The sequence below is a fragment of the Rhynchophorus ferrugineus genome, unplaced genomic scaffold (genome assembly GCF_030347505.1).
Source record: "Rhynchophorus ferrugineus isolate W39M unplaced genomic scaffold, kcgeb_rfMv2 rfM7, whole genome shotgun sequence".
Taxonomy (NCBI): Eukaryota; Metazoa; Arthropoda; class Insecta; order Coleoptera; family Curculionidae; genus Rhynchophorus; species Rhynchophorus ferrugineus.
The window spans coordinates 30,661,375-30,683,870 of record NW_027472586.1 but is presented as its reverse complement, the minus strand read 5'-3'; the positions used below and the strand labels follow the sequence as shown (position 1 = coordinate 30,683,870).

The following is a 22,496-nucleotide window of genomic DNA, read 5'->3' as shown; positions in this document are numbered from 1 at the left end:
AAACTGTACGTCCGTTCCAGATAAACCCTCGTTAGTATAAAGAAGACCATAAAATACTTGAAGAAAGCAAAACAAATTTTTTATGCTCTGGCCGACGTTGCCAGCTCCAACTTTTGTACGGTGGATTATTAGTCGTTTCTGTTGTACGTAAATCAACTACGGGCACCTATTTTTAAAATCAAATTCAGGCAACATTGTGTCGCAAAATGGCGGCTGGAAATTTTGAATCGGATAACAAATCCTTATATTTTACATTTGAAACGATATTAGACGGGTAGTAAATGTCTTTAAACATCATTAAACGAAGTTACTTAATTTTATTTTTAAAGTTTAGTGTTATCTTTGTTATTTATTATGTTTATTTGGTTTGGTAAGAATAGTATGGTGACGTAAAATTATATTTTACCTTTTTATAGAGAATAACTTAATGTGCCCGCTTTATTGGAAGGTATATCCAGCTGTATAAAATAAAGAGAATAAAAAGAATCGCCCGTCCTCTTTATCCACAAGATATTTAGAATTATGAAATCAGCTTTTGGTTTAATTTAAGTTGATGTCTGGTGAACAGAGAACAGCTAAGGGAAATTGTTCTTGCTTAAAGATTGATAGTAATTGCTATATCATTGTACTTGAGTTAATTCTAAAGGTAATTTTTTTATTAAAATATAATTACAAGTAAAAAATAGGTTAATTTGTACATCGAGAGTTAAAATGAATATTATCAATTATAAAATAACTTCATAGAATTTTAATTTGTTAAGGAGTTGTTAGTTCCTATGTTGTAAATAAGATAAAGTAGATAAAAGAAAGAGGGCAAATTAAAGATGGTGGGGTGAGATCAAAGAGTGGAATAAATAAGCAAAGAACGATGCAATTCTATTTAAAAATTTAGGTAAAGGAATTATTCATTTAATCAGCCTGGTGTATTTATTGTTTTTGCAATATACATTTTTGGCTGAGAAATATGGATAAAAGTTAAAAAAGATTAACGAATACATAAATAAAGTAGTGAAAATATGCAGCAGTTAAAATGAAACTTAATTATAACATAATTTTGCATAGTTGGAACATATAGGACAAATGGAAGAAATTATGAATTACTAAAAATGAAAATAATAAATTAATAGACTATTTTTAAGCATTGATAAACATTAAGTTGTTTAACGATTAATATATGATATTTATTTCTTCGAACTTTGTGTCAATTATTTTAATTATTTACTTGATTTACTTAACTAATGATTGTAAATACATTCCTTTAATATACAGTATACCTAATAGTGTTCGTCATTGTTTTAGTATATATGCTAAAGTGAAATATAAATTTCAAAATTGTTTTATTCATATATTCTCTGTTTTAATATGCAAATATGTACAACTTCATTTATTATTCCATATGTATAGTTATACCATAAAAGTCAAGAAAGATCATGTGTTATAAGTATGAGTTAATGGTTTGTAAATAAGATAATATTTTTCAAGCACAAGTATTTTCAAATTTATTTTATTATGATAACTCGTTTAAAATATCGGCATATAAATTAGTTTTAAAGGATTTACGACAGACGGTGGTTGTTAAGGTTTTAATGTATTCTAATGAATATATATATATATATATATATATATATATATATATATATATATATATATTAGATCAAAAATATGTATGGTTAATGGTTTATAAATAAAACAATATGTTTCAAATTTATTTCAAAAAACTTATCGACAAATAAATTAGTTTAAAATTATTATTCCATATTTATAGTTATACCACAAAGGTAAAGAAAGATCATGTGTTATAAGTATGAGTTAATGGTTTGTAAATAAAATAATATTTTTCAAGTTCAAGTATTTTCAATTTTATTTTTTATAATAAATTGTTTAATATATCGGCAAATAAATTAGTTTTAAAGTATTTACAGTCATGGTGTTATTGTGTATTAAATTGCCTCGGGCACATTTGTAACATATTTCATGTTAAAGCCTCAGTGATAGGCTTCCCTTTTCAATATGTTGGCCAGTGTGAATAAAAGTTATTTTCAGTGCGTTTAAGAAGTTTGAATTTGTACCCTGTAAATCGCATTTGCGGCAAGTTTTACTTTTATTCTAATTTGAAGGAAAAGGCGGCTGAAGGTCATCGAATTCTGGATAAATGCCGAGGACAAAAGCGTCTTGGATAGGCAAATACATTTAAAGACGAGGACTTGTAGATATTACTCTTTAGTTGATGCGTTTGAGTCGCGCACTGCGCGAGAATTATCTGGAATACGAGCAAAGATACAATAATCTTATTCTTCAGCATGATAACGTTCGACCACATGTTATAAAACCAGTGAAAGCATATTTGGAAACACTAAAACCAGAAGTGCTATCCCACCTATATAATTGTCCAGATCTTGCTTATTATAATGATTATTTTTTCCAACAAATGAGTCATGACTTGTCTGAGCAGCACTTCACTTGTTCTGAATATGCGAAAAATAGATCGTTGCGTGGATAGTTTCAAAAGATACATCATTGTTATGAAATAGAATTCATGAATTGTGTAAAAAGTGAGAAAAAGTGGCGGCTGTGCGTAGAAGTAGGATTTGAATAAAATATATTGTAGCGCTTCCCCACAATAAAAGTTTAAATTAAAGAAAATCCTTTAATACTAATAACAGGTGGTTAACATCTTGATTAGGTGACGTTTAGCTCAGTTTCGTTTGAACCATTGTGTTGTGTGGAGATTCAAATGATTTTTTATGGATATCCACGTCAGAAGAACGAGCAGAAATAGTGACAATATTTATTGAAAATATCGTTCCATTATTGCCACTCAGCGGAAATTGCGTCAAAAATATCCTAATCGTCCAGTGCCTCACAAAACCACAATTTATCGTTTACATGCCACTACATGCATTTAAATTATTAAAGCAGTTAATATGCATGTTAATTAATTAAATAAAGCTGTTATGGAAACCAAACTTACTTATCTTTGTTTTGAGGAAAATTATAGGCAATCAAAATGGTAGCGGGACTTTATCCCCACGTTATATATGCTTATATACAAATTGTCAAGGAACGTGACATCCTATGACAAAAAGGAAATCATTTTGAAAGATTACAGCTCTTAGAATTGTTTTGCAGACCTGCGTTATTTTAGAAAGTACACGGTATATAATGAAAATTAAAATTAATTGAAAATCTCTTCCAAAAATATTAACATCTTTTCCTCCCCTAATATAACATTTAGAGACTCTTAATATTCCGTAAAATGCGGTTGATAAAACTCGTTTAATCGTCATCCATACAGCCACCGCCTGATCACAAAAACTGTATACGGAGGGCCTCGCTTGAACGCAAAAAGATAGATCCGCAGCCGCCAACTAAACCGCCTATATATTCCAGCTCGAAAGCGTAAGTCGCCTAATTCCTAAATAGATTTAGGCTTTTCTATGGAGAATAATACTATGCGGTAGATGTGACCTTTCGTAACCGTTCTGATATCTCCTCAGTCTAATTTCGACGTACTACGCTATCCATTCAGATAAGATTGAGCGTTGAAAAGACACGAGTATTATACCTTTGTGTGCAATTTCCCTACGGCCCCAATTCCATTTAGGTGTGTTTAGTCACTCTGAAAACCTGTATGATTAACCCTCGTGGTGTTTGTATGTTATATATATATACGCACAGGTGAATGGCAAGAAGCAAGAGGGAGTATAATTAATATGTACATAATCTTATGCCCTATGGTCTTCAATATTTTAAGGTTTTAATGTGTTATTTTAGATTACACTTCTTTTGTTTCTCTTTTTTCAATGTCAAGCTTTTGTTTTCACTGGATTTAAATTTAAATTTTTATATGTCTTGTATCATTTTGTGCGATACCATTTTTGGCTTGAACCAAGAACTTGAACAAGTAGCGGTGGTGAGCATTATCAATAGTCTGCTAAGAGAGAGCCGGAGAATATAAGCCAGGTGTTTGTATGACGATTGAGTTAAATTATGAGCTTTAGGGTGTATTTTGTTACGAATAAATCGGTGGAAGAAGAAGACAATCAGAGGAACTTATTGTGAAACCTATGATAAATTGCGACACTTAATCCTATACCTACATAGAATTGGATTTATAATTGCTTTCTAATCTACGGTAGAAATTTTCGTCGAATGAAGAGGTGATCGCCGAAACTGAGGCCTATTTTGAAGCCCAGGACAAATCGCACTACAAAAATGGTATCGAAAAGTTGGAGAGCCGCTATAGTCAGTGTAACACCCTTGAAGGGAATTATGCTGAATAAAAAAAAGTAATTTTGCCAGAAAAATATGTTTTACTATGGTAGCGCCGGGGACTTGTCAATTGACGTGTTAAAAAAACAAATCTAACCTATTGTAGCTCTATAATTGTACTGTAGTTTAAATATTCTATAATATATTCATTAGATGTACTATAATGTTAAAATAAATTGTCTGTGATAATGTTACTTTTTGTGTCATTGAGGGTGGTATGAAAAAATATCGGTTTATCTTCAATGTTGAAGTAAATGGATGAGGTTGGTAAAATGTATCATAATGTTGTGAAATATCTCGGTTTTATTTTATTTTATTAAGTTGAACTTATTAAAATCGCATTTTGATTAATTTGTTGATGATGTCTTAGTTGTTTTTCACTGGAAAAACTGCAAACATACTAAATTGTAAAGAGCGAACATATTAGAACATATTAATATTCGAAATGACAATTATACCATAACATGGATTGATAATAGAAATTACAATAGTTTACAGACAGTTTTTTTAATCTCCTTCATTCATTTTCCCTTAATATATATAGCTTGCGATTAGATAATTTAAATACACTCTTACTGATTGTTGTTGTCAACTAAAATTCCAAACTATTCTTCAATACTTTTTTAGTTATGAAAATAATTGTTAATTGTGATTCCTTAAGTCACTATTTCAACAACTTCCTTAATTTATTTTTCAATGATGTCCAAGAATGGAGCTAAATATGATAAATTATTGTGGTGGTTGTGAAATGATGCGAGTTAAGTTTTTGATGAAATTATTATTCTATTATAGTATTCTTTGGCATTCCATTCTATTATTTTAATTTATTAATAAGCGTTACAGATTAAAATTAAATACATTTTTAATATTTGAAAAAACTATATTCGATGACAATATTAATTATTAGGAAAGAAGCCCTAAATCTCATAACAAAATTATTTTAAGACTTCTAAAATTATATTATATTAGATTATTTAGATTCAATGATGTTTGAATATAGCAATTGTAAAGTAATATTAAGTATAAACAAATTTTATAAACAACTACACAATGGTGTTATTAGAAGAATTTTAATTATTTCATTGAGTAATGAAATATGTGTTAGGTTGACGTATTGAGATTTAGAGAACTGTGAGCATAACTGCTACTGATATCTTGTTGTTGATATATGATGATCGTTAATAGGAGAACAAGTTTTATAGAGCGAAGATTGAAGACAGATTTAACAGAACGCGAATTTCGAGAATTTTTCGGATTCTCTAGCTAATTCTTCCTAAATTAATTTACAAGAATATGACACGTAAAATATATTGTTTTTCTTAGATAACGACAATACGTACTGAACAACGTTTTATAGTTTGATGAATACCTTATGACGAAAAAATCAATCTAGTATATTTTTACTGAGCTCATAATTTGTCTAAATATGATTATCATATTGTATATTATCAAAATTATATGGTGTACAAATAAGTTTTGGCTTTTTAGTGAAAACTATTTATCTCTTTAAGGTGTAAAATCTTTTAATGCACTATGGCGACAGTTTCTATTCAATGTTTAAGTTAAACATTAATATATTGATGTCCCATGAATATTTATCTCGGCTTGAATATTAAACACCGAATTTTTATATACTTTAAACCATCCATTACGTATTGTATCATCAGCATCAAATTTAAAGTGCTTTCAATTTTAAAGCCACTAGAGACAAATTATTTCAATTAGTTTAACATTATGCCATGTGCTCATAAATATCCAGAATGGAAATTCCTTCCAAAAACGGTTAGCAAAACTCGAAGACAGGAAAATAAAAACGTATCTGGTATTGATACAAAATCGTAAATGCTTATATGTTATGTATTGCCTATTGCAGTTTGTAGATTTGTTTTACAAGCTGGCCGTATTTTTCCTTCTAGTGCCTTCTGATTCATTCCAACATGTAACCGAATCAGTCTGTAAAATTCCCTTGGTTGTCAAATGTCTGCAAAAGTCTTCAAAACAGTTATAACAATTAGAGGTTATAAACAGACAAGCGTTGTTTTGGTGCTTGCTTGCTTTGATAAATTTCAAATCATTGATTAATATTTATGATTACTCTGATTGAAAATACCCATAAACAGTCAGTCAGAAACACATTGCGTCTCAATCAGTTACGTCGAAAAACAACGAGATAATGGGAGCATCATCTGGCCCGTAAATTGCATTAGAGCCAGTTAAGCAATTATTAATACTATTAAATACTATGCTGCTGCATAAAAGCCATCAAATAGTAAAGAACAATATAATGTTAGGTTCACCAAAAAGAAACCGTCTACATGCGAATTGCTTTATAGGACATTACAACTGTTAAACTGACAAGCACTTTCAGAAAACTCAGGAATATGCAGCTCTTTGAGGAAGAACTATTTGAAATTGTCACTGAGTAAATATTCACTAAATGTTTATGCTTTATGTAACTTACTTTATTTTGAAAACAAGCCTGAAAAAGTTATACAGTACATCAGGTGATGGTGGTGATGAACAATACGGTCACAGAGTATTGCGCGAGTAATACTATCGAATTGATATTAGGGGGTGGGGGGTTTATCAAGAATTATCATATCGGTTAAGCTTGTGGAAATACGCAGAGACTTGTTTGCAATAACACTTTCATGTGTGTGTGTGTGTATGAGTTCAGTTGTCTGTATTGTATATAAAAATTGAGTTGGAATATATGAGGAGTAATGCATTGGCTAAATCAAAAACTATAGATTAAATCATATACCATATTAAAACACATTTTTCTGGCAAAATTAGTTTTTTTTATTCAACTTAATTCCCTTCAAGGGTGATACACTGATTATGGCCAACTTTCCAACTTTTCGATATCTTTTTTGTAGTACGATTTGTCCTTGGCTTCAAAATAGGCCTCAGTTTCGGCAATCAACTCTTCATTCTATGAAAATTTCTTTTCAGCGAGGATTATTCTGAGATCTGAGAACAGGAAATTTTTGACACGGTGCACTGTCTTGGTGAAACAGCACTTCTTTTTCTTCAAATGCGGCCGTTTTTCGGCGATTTCGTTCTTCGAACGTTCCAATAAAGCTATATAATAGTCTCTGTTGATGTCCCTTCCTCTTTCAAGGTAGTCAATGAAAATAATTCCATGCGCATCTGAAAATACAGACTCCGTAACCTTGCTAGCCGAGTGTTGCATTTCACTACGCTTTAGAGTGGGTTCATCGTGCGCAGTCCACTCGGATGACTGTCGATTGGACTTCGGAGTGAAATGATGGAGCCATGTTTCATCCATTGTCACATATCGACGCAAAACTCGGGTTTATCCCGCTTGATCATCTTCAAACACTGCTCCGAATCAACAACTCGTCGTTGTTTATGGTCAAAAGTGTGCTCGCGCGGCAACCACTTTGCACAGAGCTTTCTCATACCCAAATATTCGTGAATGATATGATTTACACGTTCAGTTGATATCTTTGGAGTGTCTGCTATTTCATCCAATTTTAATTTACGGTCATTTACGATTATTTTGTGTATTTTTAAAACGTTTTCGTCGGTAACAACCACTTTTGGGTGTCCACTGCGTCACCCTCTTCGATGTTCATTTCACCACGTCTAAACTTAGCATACCAATCCTTGATGGTTGATTTTCCGGAGTGTCCGGAAACTCGGCATTAAGCCAAGTTTTTGCTTCAACTGTATTTTTCCCTTCAACAGACAATATTTTATCAACACACGAAATCCCTTTTTATCCATTTTTTTGACAATAACATAAGTTGCATAACTCAAAATGCTATAATTCACAAACTCATGATCCGACAGCTGTCAAATTTATACACGCTTCTTTTGAGGGTTGATAACTAAAAAATATGAATTTAATTCTAATAGCGCCATCTATGTGTCAGGCTGGGGACTTTTCAATGACCTGATAATAAAACAACCCTAACGTATTGTAGCTGTATAATTGTACTGTAGTTTAAATATTCGATAATATATGCATTAGATGTAATGTTAAAGATTATAGTTAAAGATGTAAGATTATAATGTTAAAATATCTTCCCTGTGATAATGTTATTTTTTGCTTCATTATTTTACTTCATTTTTATTATTTTGCTTCATTAAAGCCTATTTAAACTAAAAGTGTATTGCATAGGTGGCTGGTTTTAATTTTAAAATATTATTTTTTAAGTTAGTTTTACTTATTTTCGTGACGTTTATTTTGTTGAATGTGGGAGCATTATTTATACGCATTGTATAACAATTATTGGTAATATTTGAAAGACAAACTTACCTAAATCAGTCTCTAATTCTTCCTGGGCGATAACATACCAGATGCATGCTAACCAATGGGCTACCAGGGTGAAGGACAACATCAGCAGGGTGAGGATCATGGCGCTGTATTGTGAGTAACGATCGATTTTCTGCAGTAGACGCAAGAGGCGCAGTAACCTCGTCAGCTTGATCAAGTGAGTGTGTGAGGGACCAGACTGCTAGCACAAGCCCAAACAATAAATACAAAATAATATTGCTAGACGACTAATATGCAGATAACGGTAAAATATTATTTTGGTTTAATATTTCTCTATAAATATTCTGTAAAACAATTTTGTTTCTAATGAAAGAATATTTTTATAACTTTACGTTATAATACAAGTATTTTACAGAATTTTTATTCAAAGTACATTGTTTTTTACGATGTTCTTTTATACTGTGATATAATAGCATAAATAAATATTTTTTTATACTAGAATTTTTATCGGTTCGTAAGGCGTTATCTTTGCAATTAAATTCCGCATCCAATGATGCAGGGGAATTAAAAAAAAATGTTTTATATTTGACAAAGTACTCAATTATTCCAATGAAATTAAGCATATAGTTAGTAACTGAAAAACGCAAGCAATGACAACAAAATAGTTATACCGTATAAAACAGAGGTTGAAAAGGGAAAAACGGTTCCGTAAATAACTATCAGAGAGATCTAACAGATGATGAAGGAAACAGACTGTTTACTCTGGGTGGTCACTAAAAACGTAAAGCGGTCAAATTTGTACAGTCTACCTATCAGACCTAGGGCACGCAATAATCAACAAGAAGCTGAAACATTCCCCGTTTTCATTTCGTTTCCTTTGTTTATTTCAAACAAACTTTCAAACCAAATAACACTTAAAATTATAAAAAGTGACATTAACCCAAAGAAAGCATCATGCTATGACTGAATACCTTGATAAGTTTTTTTGATAATATCTATATTAGATATGCTTAGTACACTCTTAATTATAAATTAATTTATTACCACATTCCATTTGTACTTGGATTAATTCACAAGCAAGACGAATGTGAGATAAATACATCAATACATATTCCTGAATTATAAAAACTTAAGCTATACTTTACACTAAAATGATATACTTTCGCAAGTTCGTATGGTTTAGGTCGCTTCAATCTCCTGATATCCTGCGCGTTGTCCAGTAGTTGTATTGCTTCCACGTTAGTATGATTTAGTAATCTTCTTTCGTGTTTCAAGGAGAAGTCTTGGATAACTTCTCAAATCCATTTGATTTCCAGGTCATCGTGCATTTCTTTGTTGGTTACGTAGCGATAAGCAATGGTAATTAAACGAAGAATTTTGTTTTGACAGCGTTGGATGACTAGTTGATTTTAATTTTTAGTGCAGCTTCAGGTTTCCACCCCATAGGTCCAAATTGGCTCTATGATTGTCTTATAAATCAACTTCTTTGATTTTAGATCAATTTGAGAGTATCTTCCGACTAACCAGTATAGTTGTTTTATTTTGGTTCTAATGTGTTTTGCTTTTTGTCTAACATGATGTTTCCAATTTAATCTACCGTCAAGATGGATGCCGAGGTATTTAGCTGATTCTGTTTCAGTAATCGGGCATCCATTTGATTTAATGAGGTGGTGTTTGAAATGTAGAAATATGGTCAGGGTAGCAGGTCTGGGACTTTATTACTGTCTTTGTGCCAGTAAGTGGGTTCGCGCCCTGAATGATAATTGCAATATGTAAAGCAATGGCTTTGTGTATTTCGTTTCCTTTTCCGGGTGTTATTATTCGTGAACCCCAAGCTATATATTTAACATTAAAGTCTCCACCAATAATAATCCTTGGGCCTAATTTTGAAAATATATCTTTATATTGTTGTTCTGTCATTTTATGTCTTTGTGGACAGTATATAGCGTCAATATTTATTTCCGCCTCGTTTTTTCTATTGTAACTATCGTAGCTTGTGTTTCTTCATTTTTAATCTCTTCTTGTGTAGTATCCAGTAAGCATCATAACCTCGAATTTTAATGTATTTTTTTAGAAAAATGTGTTACCGATATCAGAGCTATATCTATGTTATTTGTTTTCAAGAATAATTCTAGTTCCGGGAATCCATTTTAGTCCATTTGCGTTCCATGTTATAATTCTTAAGAACGAATTACTCTTTTTTTATTTAGCTTGTTTTGGGTAGTTTTCTCCAATCCGGATTTCTTCAATTTTTCCACCCTGTCTGCTAACTAACTGAATTTCTGTTTCACTTCAGTCTGGAATTCTTCAGAGTTTTGGGCTTTGTCAATTTGTATTAAGCGCTGTTCTGCTGTATTTATTTTTGTTGGTATATTGCACATATCCTTTGTAATTGCGGGGTGACCTTTTTCGTTGCATAAAACGCATGTTGTTACGCTATTGCGTTGTTTTATATACTGAGTTGTGTGATTTACCGGTACATTTCACACACCTTGGTTCTCTGGTGTGGAAATTTTTTGTATGTCCAAGCTGTTAACAGTTTGTGCATAATGGTATATTATTGTTTTTACTTGGAGGTCCTACTTTTATCCTACAGTCAACTAAATAATTTATATCATATATATTTTTATTATTTTCATTTTGTAACATGCTTACGTAGAACAACGGAAAGTTTTAATTTGTTTTTCACCATTTACATTAGTCTTTTCGTTTTAGGCGTGACGGTAGCCACTTCGTGCTTGTAGGCCCGTAATTTCGACTTAATATCGTCTTGATTTGTTGTGGTAATCCTTTAATGATAAATCTGTACCACTTATCACTTTTTAAGTGATAAGTGTGCTATTCGAGTTTATTGAATGAATTGGTTTTCTTCATCTCAATGAGATGTTTTTTTACATTCGTGTAATCAAAAATAAAAGCGTTAAACTACACTCGGTTAGTAGCTACTCCCTTTGTTTGGTATATAAATAAATTAAAATTGCCAATATTGCTTACCTTAATCGGAGAGGGCAGAGGAGTTTTGTCTTCTTGCTTCTTTGTTTTAATGTTTATAATACTTTTTGCGATTGCCGAAGGCGTCATATCTGACTTCTTCCTCTTTTTATCCTTCTTGTTTCGTACTTCGGTTCAATCAGACTGTACTTCTACCTTTAATACTAGTTCATCTTCATCAGTACCGTCTTCTTCTACATAATTAGTATGCCATTTTTATTTATCTTGCGTGTAACCTGGCAGCTTCAAACGGATAGCAGCCATATTCTTGGTTAATTATAACAGACGTTGGTTCAGACGCTCGTTATTCGTCCTTAATTCTTCGTTTTCTTTCATTAATATATTTAAATCCATTATGTTGTATTAAATATTTCTTCATTAACTTTAACTTTTTTCACTTTTTGGCAAACGTGGAACGTCTTTTGTTTCGAAGCACGTCTTCACTTTGGGTTGACCGTTTCACCGTATCCGGTACCTTTCTTGAAGATTGGAGTTCTTTGAAACCATTAACTGAAGTTACCCGTACTAAAATACAGATGTATTTTTATTTGATTTTTACAGAGTTTTTTTTTCGGGGAGGAAAAAACACGTCTTGACTCTATGAACGCCGGGACCGAACTATATATATGTGCTGAAAACTCTAGCAACAAAAATAATTATAAAAATGAATACCCAGTTTTTAATTATGTTTCTTAATTTGTTTATGTTTCTGATACTTGAAAAAAGAAAATGAAGCAATATTGTATCGACCATCACTGGTCACTGTATGGTACTGGTTGTATCATTATCAAAAAGCTTAAATCCAATCATAGGTAGAAAAAAATCTAATACCTGCATATCAGTTTGGTTTATTCAATGAATATTCAACAATTAACCAGGTACACAGAATCACAGGTTTTATTAAAAAAGCCTAGGAAGAGAATAATATTTACTTAGCTATATTCTCGGGCGTAACGCAAGTAATGGATTAAATCTCGCAAAAGGGACTCATGAATAAACTTCATAAAAATATTATCGAAGCAATATATTGGACTCTTAAACTTCTACATCTCAGCCAGGATGCAACAAAAATATCTGTACGTCAGGTTACTGTTTTAGGTCCTGTTTTCTACCTACTTTATACATGTGATTGACTATAATTGTTGAAGCCACTGCGTTACTTGTAAATATATGGACCCTGATATGGAGAATAAAAATCAATAGGTATTGAATTCACCTTCATCGCCCTTCCATCAAAATACAAAAACAATTATTGATTATTTGGAAGAAGATCCAAATTCTCCGTAGACAATGACTTGCTGCTAATGCAAGCTAATATTTTAACCTATAAGTTCTACGAGAAGCAATATAAAACAGGTATCTCAGAATAATATATATATATATATATATATATATATATATATATATATATATATATATAGTACGAACGTAAAACATTAATAATTTTAAGGAATGACGAAACACCAAGGAGTAATTTTCGACTGAGTAGTCTTGTTCATTATTTTACTTATTTAATCTAATTGTTATTTTAACTCATGATATAGTGTTATATTTTAAATCTAATTAGCTGTAAATCAATTAAAACTTTTGAGAGTCTCAATATATATGGAAACTTCTAATGCTGAATTCCCTTTAGCTATAAAACTATTTCTTGTCATTCGGATCGATACCAGCGATTAAAATTCATCTCAGCTATTTTATGCGTTTTACAGTCAAAAAATGAAAATGAAATTTCAGTCTGATACTGGTATTTTCACCCTGCTGGAACCGTGCGACTTTAGGAATTCAAATTTTCCCCGTTCCTTAGGTTTCCCTCTGATATTTTTTTTTTGTTGAAAAAATTACTGGGAATATTTTGGTCGCTCAGCAAGAGCTCGCAAAAAATTCGACATGCAGAGAAACAGAAAGAGAAATGAAAATAATGCATATATGGATATAAAAATATAGTTTAAATATTGAGGTTTTGAGTACTGGTTTAACATTTACGGTACGTGTGAGAGCTTACTAAACCCAAACAAATGCATATATTTTATTTTATTGCAGTTTTCCTTGGAGTAATATATTTTGTACGTTATATTTGGGAGCTTCAGCAAGTGGTAATATTAACAACTGATAGAACAGAACATCTACATAAAATCTTAAATATATAGAATACGATACGAGTATTTGGGTATGAGAAAACTATGTGCAAAGTGGGTGCCGCGCGAGCTCACTTTTGACCAAAAACAACGACGAGTTGATGATTCGGGGCAGTGTTTGAAGATGACAAAACGTATTAAATCCGAGTTTTTGCATCGATATGTGACAATGGATGAAACATAGCTCCATAATTTCACTCCGAAGTCCAATCGACAGTGACCGAGTGGACTGTACACGATGAACCCGCTCCAAAGCGTGGAAAACAATCGGTTGGCAAGGTTATGGTGTTTGTATTTTGGGATACGCATGGAATAATTTTCATTTAATAGCTTAGAAAAGGAAGGACCATCAACAGCGACTATTAGATAACGCTATTGGATCATATGAAGGACGAACTCGACGAAAAACGTCCGCATTTGAAGATAAAGAAAGTGCTGTGTCACCAAGACAATGCATCGTGTCACAAGTCGGTGAAAACGATGGCAAAAATCCATGAAATGAGCTAATCCACCATATTCTCCAAGTCGAGCCCCCAGCGACTATTTCCTGGTCTCAGATCTCAAAATAATGTTCGCTGGGAAGAAATTTTCGTCGAATGAAGTGATCGCCGAGACGGAGGTCTATTTTGAAGCAAAGGACAAATCGCACTACAAAAATGGTATCGTAAAGTTGGAGGTTCGCTATAATCAGTATCTCATCATTGAAGGGAATTATATTGAATAAATAAACAAATTTTGCCAAAAAGTGTGTTTTACTATGGTAAGCCGGAGACTTTTCAGTTGACCCGTTAATTATAAATAACGAATTCAACAAATCATTTTACGGACTAATACTAATTTTGGGTTCCGAAACTTGGGTACTGTCGCATAAGGGAGATACAAGCAGCAGAAATGAAATAACTAAAAAGTATTAGGGGTGTAAAGAAGATGGACAGGACGTTAAGTAAAGACATAATAAAATACTTAATATAAAAAGAGACAACTCTATTGGCGGCGAATCTTACAGCACATGCGAGAGAATAGATGATGAGACAAAGAGGATATGAGCGTAGAGAGTATATCAGTATCTGGAAACAGTATCCGGAAATTCACTATTATATTAGGTTTGAGAAAAGTAATTTCCGTTTTTCTCAATACATATCTTTGAAGTCTCATATCTCTATTAAAACTTTTTTAATAATGTAACATATTTGAAACATAGCAATCCGTAGAAACGGGTCAAACGCGACACATGCTTATTAAACTAGTTAAAGCTGCTTAAATTAACGCCAGTGTCAACATTGGTTTTCTAATTTTTGCTTCGGATCTTTCGGTATAAAAGGTAAAATCTCAAAATCTTTGCGGTACTAAACTATTTTCATAAGATTGTTTACCAAAACAAACTCGACACTTGGTTCATATGAATTAACGGTGAAAAATTGATTGGATCTAAATATGAGGCACGGTATTGCATAAAAACGTCGTTGAAGCCTGAACATATTTCACAAACGGTCGTACAGACTGCATTGGTAACATGGATAGAGATGCTTGAAGTATTTTCTGGTATTGAAAAGCCTTTTTCGTTCGATCTTCTACTGTCGACTACTAAAGCGGTTGTGGAATAAAAAGATGCCAGAGTTTATTAATATAAAATGTTATCGTCTATTTTGTCCCATATATAACGTCACCGTACATATATTTAAAAATTAATGGAAATTTTGCTGCATCTACCCTATAGTCAAGACTTTCCCGGGTCCGACTATAATGTACTCTAGTCCCAGCAAAACTCTCTTTATGGTGTAACGCTGACTTTAAAAGACGCTCGTGAAGATCACTCGATTTTATTTTTAGTGTAGAAATTTCAATTCTAGTGGGGGAATTACCGTTTTGGGAATACATTTCAAATATATTTGTTTCGAAAAAACATCAAACAACTACATTATTTTCCCTCGCCCTATTATATGTTTCTATTCCCAAAAACGTGCTTAGTCAATTAGTTATCACGTTAGACAAAAAGCAAAACACATTAGAACCAAAATAAAACAACTATACTGGTTAGTCGGAAGATACTCTCAGCTTTATCTGAAATCAAAGAGGTTGATCTATAATACAATTATAAAGCCAGTTTGGACCTATGAGGTGCAAATATGGGGTCATACAGCGCTGTCAAAACAAGGTTCTTCAATTGATTACCATGGCCTATCGCTATGTAACCAATGAAGAACTGCACGATGACCTGGAAATCAAATGGATTTGCGAAGTTGTGCAGGATTTCGCATTAAAACACGAAAGAAAATTACTAAATCATACTAACGTGGAAGCAATACAACTGCTGGACAGCGCGCAGGATGTCAGGAGATTGAATCGAACAAAACCATACAACTTGTGTGAACATTTAGTGTGTATTATTAGTGTAAACTATAGCTATAAGTTAATAATTAATAAATAATTATAATTTTATAATTGAGGAATACATACTGATGTATTTTCTCGCACTCGTCTTGATTGTTAATTAATCCAAGCACATAGGAAAAGTAGCAATAAATTAATTGTAAATTAAGATTGTACTAAGCGTATCTAATAAAGATGTTATTAAAAAAATGTCAATTAGTCAATTCGTTTTGTAGATTAATTTAATATCGCACATACAGACATTTTTGAAAAAAACTTTTTTGTAGGTATAACCAATATTCTATTTAGTAAATTTATAGAGCATTGTGAATTGTTATGTTTATATTTTCAACTTTGGCTAAAAACAAACATATTTGCTGAATTTAAAGTAAAAATACTCAATAATTTTACTAAATAGAGTGGTCTTCTCACAAGTTGACTGCATGGTATAGTTTACATGTTAGAGGAATCATCCATACTCATATACTACGATTATCTCCGTTCCTATATAACATATGGACTGAAAAGTCCCAGGCGTAACAAAGAAAGCTCGTTTTATTTTTGTTCAATATTAGCTTTATTCATCAACGTAATTTCTATCAAGTGCCACACTTTCATTTCACCGCTGCTCTAACATTTCAATACCATTTTTGTAGAACAATTTATCTTTTGCTTCAAAATAGGCCTATCACCAGTTGCTGTTGACTCAGATGACGATTGTTTTGATTCCCGAGTGGAGTGATAGATTCATGTTTCATCCATTGTCACATATCAAGACAAAAATTCACTTTGAACAGAGCTTTCTCATAGTCAAATGCTTATGCAATACAAAAGTAACACATTCTTTTGATATCTTTACAGTGTTAGCTAACTCACGCAACTTCACTTTTCGATCATTCAAAGCGATTTTATTGATTTTTTAAAAATGTTTTCTGGTGTCGCCAGCTCATTTGTACGTCCACTGCGTTCTGCATCATCGGTGTCTCTACGACCACGTTTGAAGTCAGCAAACCAACGTTTTACTATTCTTTAGGAGGAGGCGGGGTCCCTGTAATACTTTTCAAGCTATTGCTTTGCTTAAACGGTATTTTTCCCATCAAGAAGAAGTGTAAAATTGAAACACGAAACTGTTTTTGATACATTGTTTTAACAATAACAAAAGTAGTGTCACTCTTAGCACAATAACTCACAAACTTATGAGCAGGATAATATGAAATTTTAACAGCTTTCTTTTGAAGGTTAGTACTAACTGAAAGATGAATATGGTGAATGCAATAAAACCAGCGCCATCTATGTGTTACGCCCGAACTTTTCAGCCCATATGTTATATTGGCCTGGTGGATATATATCGGAAATTATTTATAAAAACATTATGTTAAAATGTAATTGCCTTTAAATCCTTTATTTTATAATAAAAAATATTAGATTTAAAGACAAGTTATTTATTAATGTAACAAGTTTTATTTACGTTCTATATTTTATTGTTTAAAAAATCTCTTTTATTAACTTTTATATATATTTTATTTATATTATATCGTTAATAAAATATGTTTACCTCTTCTCCATAAAGAGCATAGAGCAGATCAAATGGTAGAGCCGCCAAGAAGTCCACAAGGAACCACGTCTTCAAATAATTGAGCGAAATTGATTTCCAGTCTGAAACCACTTCGCCTTTTTTATTCAGGAATGTTGTTCGAAAATTTAATAGTATGTCTGAAACAAAACAAGACATACGATAACTTAAAACATTCTCGATATATTATCGTGCTTTATTCTAGAAAATTTGATTCCTTTTGCATATATTTTATTATCTTTTAGAACACTACAAGTAAGTAAAGTAAAAGGGAATTAAATTCTAAAATAGCTGATGTTACACCCTATTAATATGTTGACAAGTGTCAGCACTACAATATTAGCATTAGCAGACAGGATATTAGGTTAGGTAGGGGACGTACGGTAGCGCTGTGGTAGTTTTACTGTTACAAGGGGATGGAGAAAAGAGAAGAGAGCGAGACGTCGTTGTTATGGTCTTTTATAACCTGGAACTGCATGGTACCAATCCACCGGCGGTGCCAACCTTTGAACTTGTTGTAACTGAATGCGTGGAAAGGCATTGACGTTGGAAAAATAATGATATACATTGAAGTACCTCATATCCGGATAAAATATTCCGCAACTGTTAAGATATATTATCATGGATAATGAGAAATAGAACTACGTAAAAAAAAATTGTACAAATTTCTCTGAAACGAGCTTCAAAAAATGTTGAAGTTACTTGTACACTTTATCTTATGCTGTGTCAGATATGTTGTAATATAATGTTAATACTTGAATATATTTGATATTTGCTGGCTATATAAAGTGTCTAGATAACATGACCTGCATAACATAAAATATGTCCATCAACCAAATCGAATCGCAAAAAGGTAGACTGCCATTACGTTTCCGATCATATAGATAATATATTTTAAAATTTTCTGTATTTATTGATTCTAATATGACTAAAATTTGTGGAAGTTTTTTTTCTCTATAAAAGTATAAAGAATACTGACTGTATATTTTGGGTCCTTCTGAAATTCATCTGAAATTGAAGGAAACGCCCGAAGTTCTTAGACGAATAATTTTGGGCTATGAAACGTGTCATATAACAATAATGTGTATAGGAGGATTAAGATCGAATTCTGTAGCTTTGCAAATCTTGTTGTAAAGCCGATACTGATGACAGGAAAAACGATGTGAAGTGTACGGTGAAATTCGAAAGATTGCTCGAACCTCAGTTCAAATTATTGTTCACCAACTCACCAAACGACCAATGCGACTGAAATACTAATTAGCTAAAACAGGACAAAAGAAATGATCAGAATTTATCAATAGGGAAAATATTGTCTGGTATCATGACAACGCTAGACCACATATATCTTCAGTGTATGACCTTGACCTTGACCCGGCCCGATCTGACCACCATTTGTTCTGGTCTCTGCAACATTTTCTTAACGGTGTAAAAGTGGATTCAAAAGAGGTTTGTTAAAATGTGTTGGTTCAGTTTTTCGACCAGAAATGTTAGAAGGTGGGACAATAAATGGTGTTAGTGTTTGAAATGTACATGAATTTACTTTGAAAGAGTATGAAAGAAAACGACATTACTTTGTTCGTAACTCAGTAGAAACTCACTGTGGCTACTGAAAAACTTGGAAATTCTATTAAATCTCTTTCGGCATGTCCAGGATCTTCTTTCAAAATTATATCCTCCATTATTGTGAAAGGAAATATTTGTTTTATAAATTATTCATATGAACATATTCGTTTAACGAATTTAAAATTTTGGTAAACATATATATTTTCAGAGCTATTTGAAATTTTACAAATGATTTAATAATTGTACGATGTTTATTTTTTATATTATTAAAGACATATATTTTAAATTGTTTGTAAACAAAGAATCAACAGTTCGTCATCAAATCCTGGTTATATTCTTATAGAGTATGCTTCATCTTCATAACTGCACTAGAGAGCGTTCCATGAAATTATTGATCAATTTAGTTAATATTCAACTTAGTTAACTAAAACTATAGTACAATAGTACTATACAAGTATCTAGTAATACAACTTCTTCAATTTCTAACTAACAAAAAAATAACCAATATCAGTAATTTAATTTATTTAAAATGTCTAAGATGAGATAAATCAATGAACGTTTTATCTTTTTTTACGTCGACTATATTAAATTGATAATATCGCCGACGTAGCAGATAAAATATTATCTGTAGGGTTGTAGCGGTATGACTGCCTGTACATGACAGATTTTGAGGTTAAAGACCCGAAGGTATATCTGGGAATATAGATCGTTTTATCTCTTTTAAATATGTATTATATGGGGTTGTCGTTCGCAAAATATTTATTATAATCTTATATTAAAAATGGAAAAATCACTGGGAAATACATAAAAAAATATTGAACGGGTTTTTTTTCATTTTCTTGTTGTGTTGTTGGATGAAACGATTCAGAATTCAAATATTTTAATAAAAATGTGTTAAAATGTGTTTAAGGCGAGGAACTATAAAAGAGAAGATCTAGAAATACTAAATTGTTCAGTAAGTCCTGGGATTTGTCAACAACGGAACATAACATTTGATTCTGTTTTAACATTTTATTTTCGAAAAATATAATTAATGCATCGTAATTAAATTAGAATGATTTTGGACATTATTTAATCACTGTGGATTAAGTTTGGATCTATCACGACAATCCTAAACCCAAACAAGAAGCTATGATGTTTAAAATAAGGCTTCGAAGCAAGTTAATTTTAATATATGTATTTTATGTATTAAAGCAATCTAGTAAATGATCACAAATGTGCTATTTTTTATCCTCATGTGCTATGCTTTAAAATTACAAAATACTTATTTAACAACAGACACTTTGGTCTTAATATCTATGGCACTGTTTTTTAATGGGTACTAATTTTTATTTATAAGTTAACTAAACTAGATGAAATCGTTTTAGTCTCTTTAATCTTCTGACTAAGCCTCCATTATCTAGGAGATGGAGAATCTCGACATTGATGTGCTGCTAGAACCTCTGTTCGTGTTTCTGGGCATAGTCCTTGCTAACATTATCGACAGCTTCTATAGACTATTGAAAATAATAGTGAACTCACGTCATCAATATGTTTAATGTAATGCCTGTCACAATTTATAAATTCATATTACAAGCAGACAATATTTTCCTTCTCATTTTATTCTATGTAAAAAATAGAAGAAGGGATCCAGAATGAGAACAACTAAAGGCAATGAACTGCATAAAGCAGCTGCTGAAGTAAGAGTAGTTATATGTTAACTGGAAAATCAACCTATTGGCCGACTGACCAAGAGAAAACCCCAGACCTGTTAGATTTCTTTATAGTAAGAAACAATTTTGAATTAAGTTCAGATGATACGCTAGTGATTCTGACGTTGAGCGAAAATATAATATGAAAAGAAAGAAACCTTACATTAACAAACAAAAGAACAGACTGGGAAGGATTTGCTGAAAAATTGAACAAAAAAATTCAACAGCCTCAAGACAACTGAACAATTAAATTTTGAAGCAGAAAAACTCGTAGAAGGTATTCAAAAAGCTGCTTGGAATAATACTCCAGAAACTAAGAGTACAACTAAAGGAATGAATTATTAAAAAGAAGTGAGGGAAATGATAACTGAAATGAAAAAGTTAATTACGAAAAAAGTGGCAACAAAACAGAACACCTGAAAATAAAAATAGTTAAAACAATATAACCCAAATACTGAAAAGGGAAATACTGGAAATTAGAAACAAAGCCATAAATGACTATTACTATCTGATAAATTTAACAGATGATAAAGAAACTGATTACTCACTCTGGAAAACCACAAAATATCTAAAGCGCTCATGTCTACACAGTCCACCTATAAGAGACCTATGTGGGAATTGGGCACGTGACAATCACCAAAAAGCAGAAGCATTTGCTGAATATCTAGAAAAAACTTTCAAACTAAACGAAACTGATATTGAACATAATTTGCCGGACATAAGAGCTAAAAATTCGATGATTGAATTAGTCACGCTGAAAGAGTTAACCAAAATGATTAAAACTGACATTAACCCCAGGAAATCACCAGGCTACGATTTAATAACCGGAGAATTGCTGCAAAAGCTACCAAGAAAGGGAATTATAAAACTCACCAATTTGATCAATACTGCATTTAGATTAAAACATATCCCAGGCATTTAGAAAATGGCGGAAATTATGATGATCCCAAAATCTCGGAAGTCACCAAACGAAATAAAGGCCTATAGACCTATATCACTGCTGCCTGTAATATTTAAGGTTTTTGAAAAACTCCTGTTGAAAAGAATAAAACCGATCATAGAGAAAAAATACATATTATAAACACACCAATTTAAGTTTATTAACAAGCACTCAACAATTGACCAGGTCCACAGAATAACAGATGTTATTAAAAAAACCTACGAAAGTAAACAAGCATGCTCAGCTATATTCTTAGATGTAGCACAAGCTTTTGATAAGGTTTGGCATGAAGGCCTTGTTCATAAACTACAAAATATGCTACCAAAACAACACACCGAACTATTAAAATCATACATTACAACCAGAGTATTTAGAGTCAAATAGGAAGAAGATTACTCTACAATAAAGGAAGCTAAAGCGGGTGTACCACAAGGAAGTGTACTGGGACCAATGCTTTATCTACTTTACACTTGTGATATACCACAAATGGAGAATATCGCGATGGCTACATTTGCTGATGATACTGCGATTATAGCTATCGGAGACAATAGTGAAGAAGCTTCACGAACCCGAGGGTGACAATATAAATAATTGGATACAAGCTTGGAAAATACGAATTAATGAAAGTAAATCTGTACATGTGCATTTCACCTATAAACAAAATGTACAAGCACCTATAACATTAAATAATACTATCATTCCATATAACAAC

The 22,496-nt window shown here is 31.9% G+C and overlaps 1 protein-coding gene across 3 annotated transcripts in view; it reads right to left on the bottom strand.

The window, feature by feature from the left end:
- Positions 1-22,496, bottom strand: part of Elk (Eag-like K[+] channel) — a 348,673-nt gene that overhangs the window by 105,506 nt on the left and 220,671 nt on the right. For 2 of the 3 annotated variants that reach the window (XM_076409682.1, XM_076409684.1), the window contains exons 7-8: positions 17,573-17,730; positions 8,561-8,756 (exon numbers count right to left, since the gene is read on the bottom strand). In XM_076409682.1, the coding sequence (XP_076265797.1) occupies positions 8,561-8,756; positions 17,573-17,730 (354 nt within the window). Of the gene's footprint in view, positions 1-8,560; positions 8,760-17,572; positions 17,731-22,496 lie in introns of all 3 variants that reach the window. The other variant, XM_076409683.1, reaches the window with a different exon arrangement.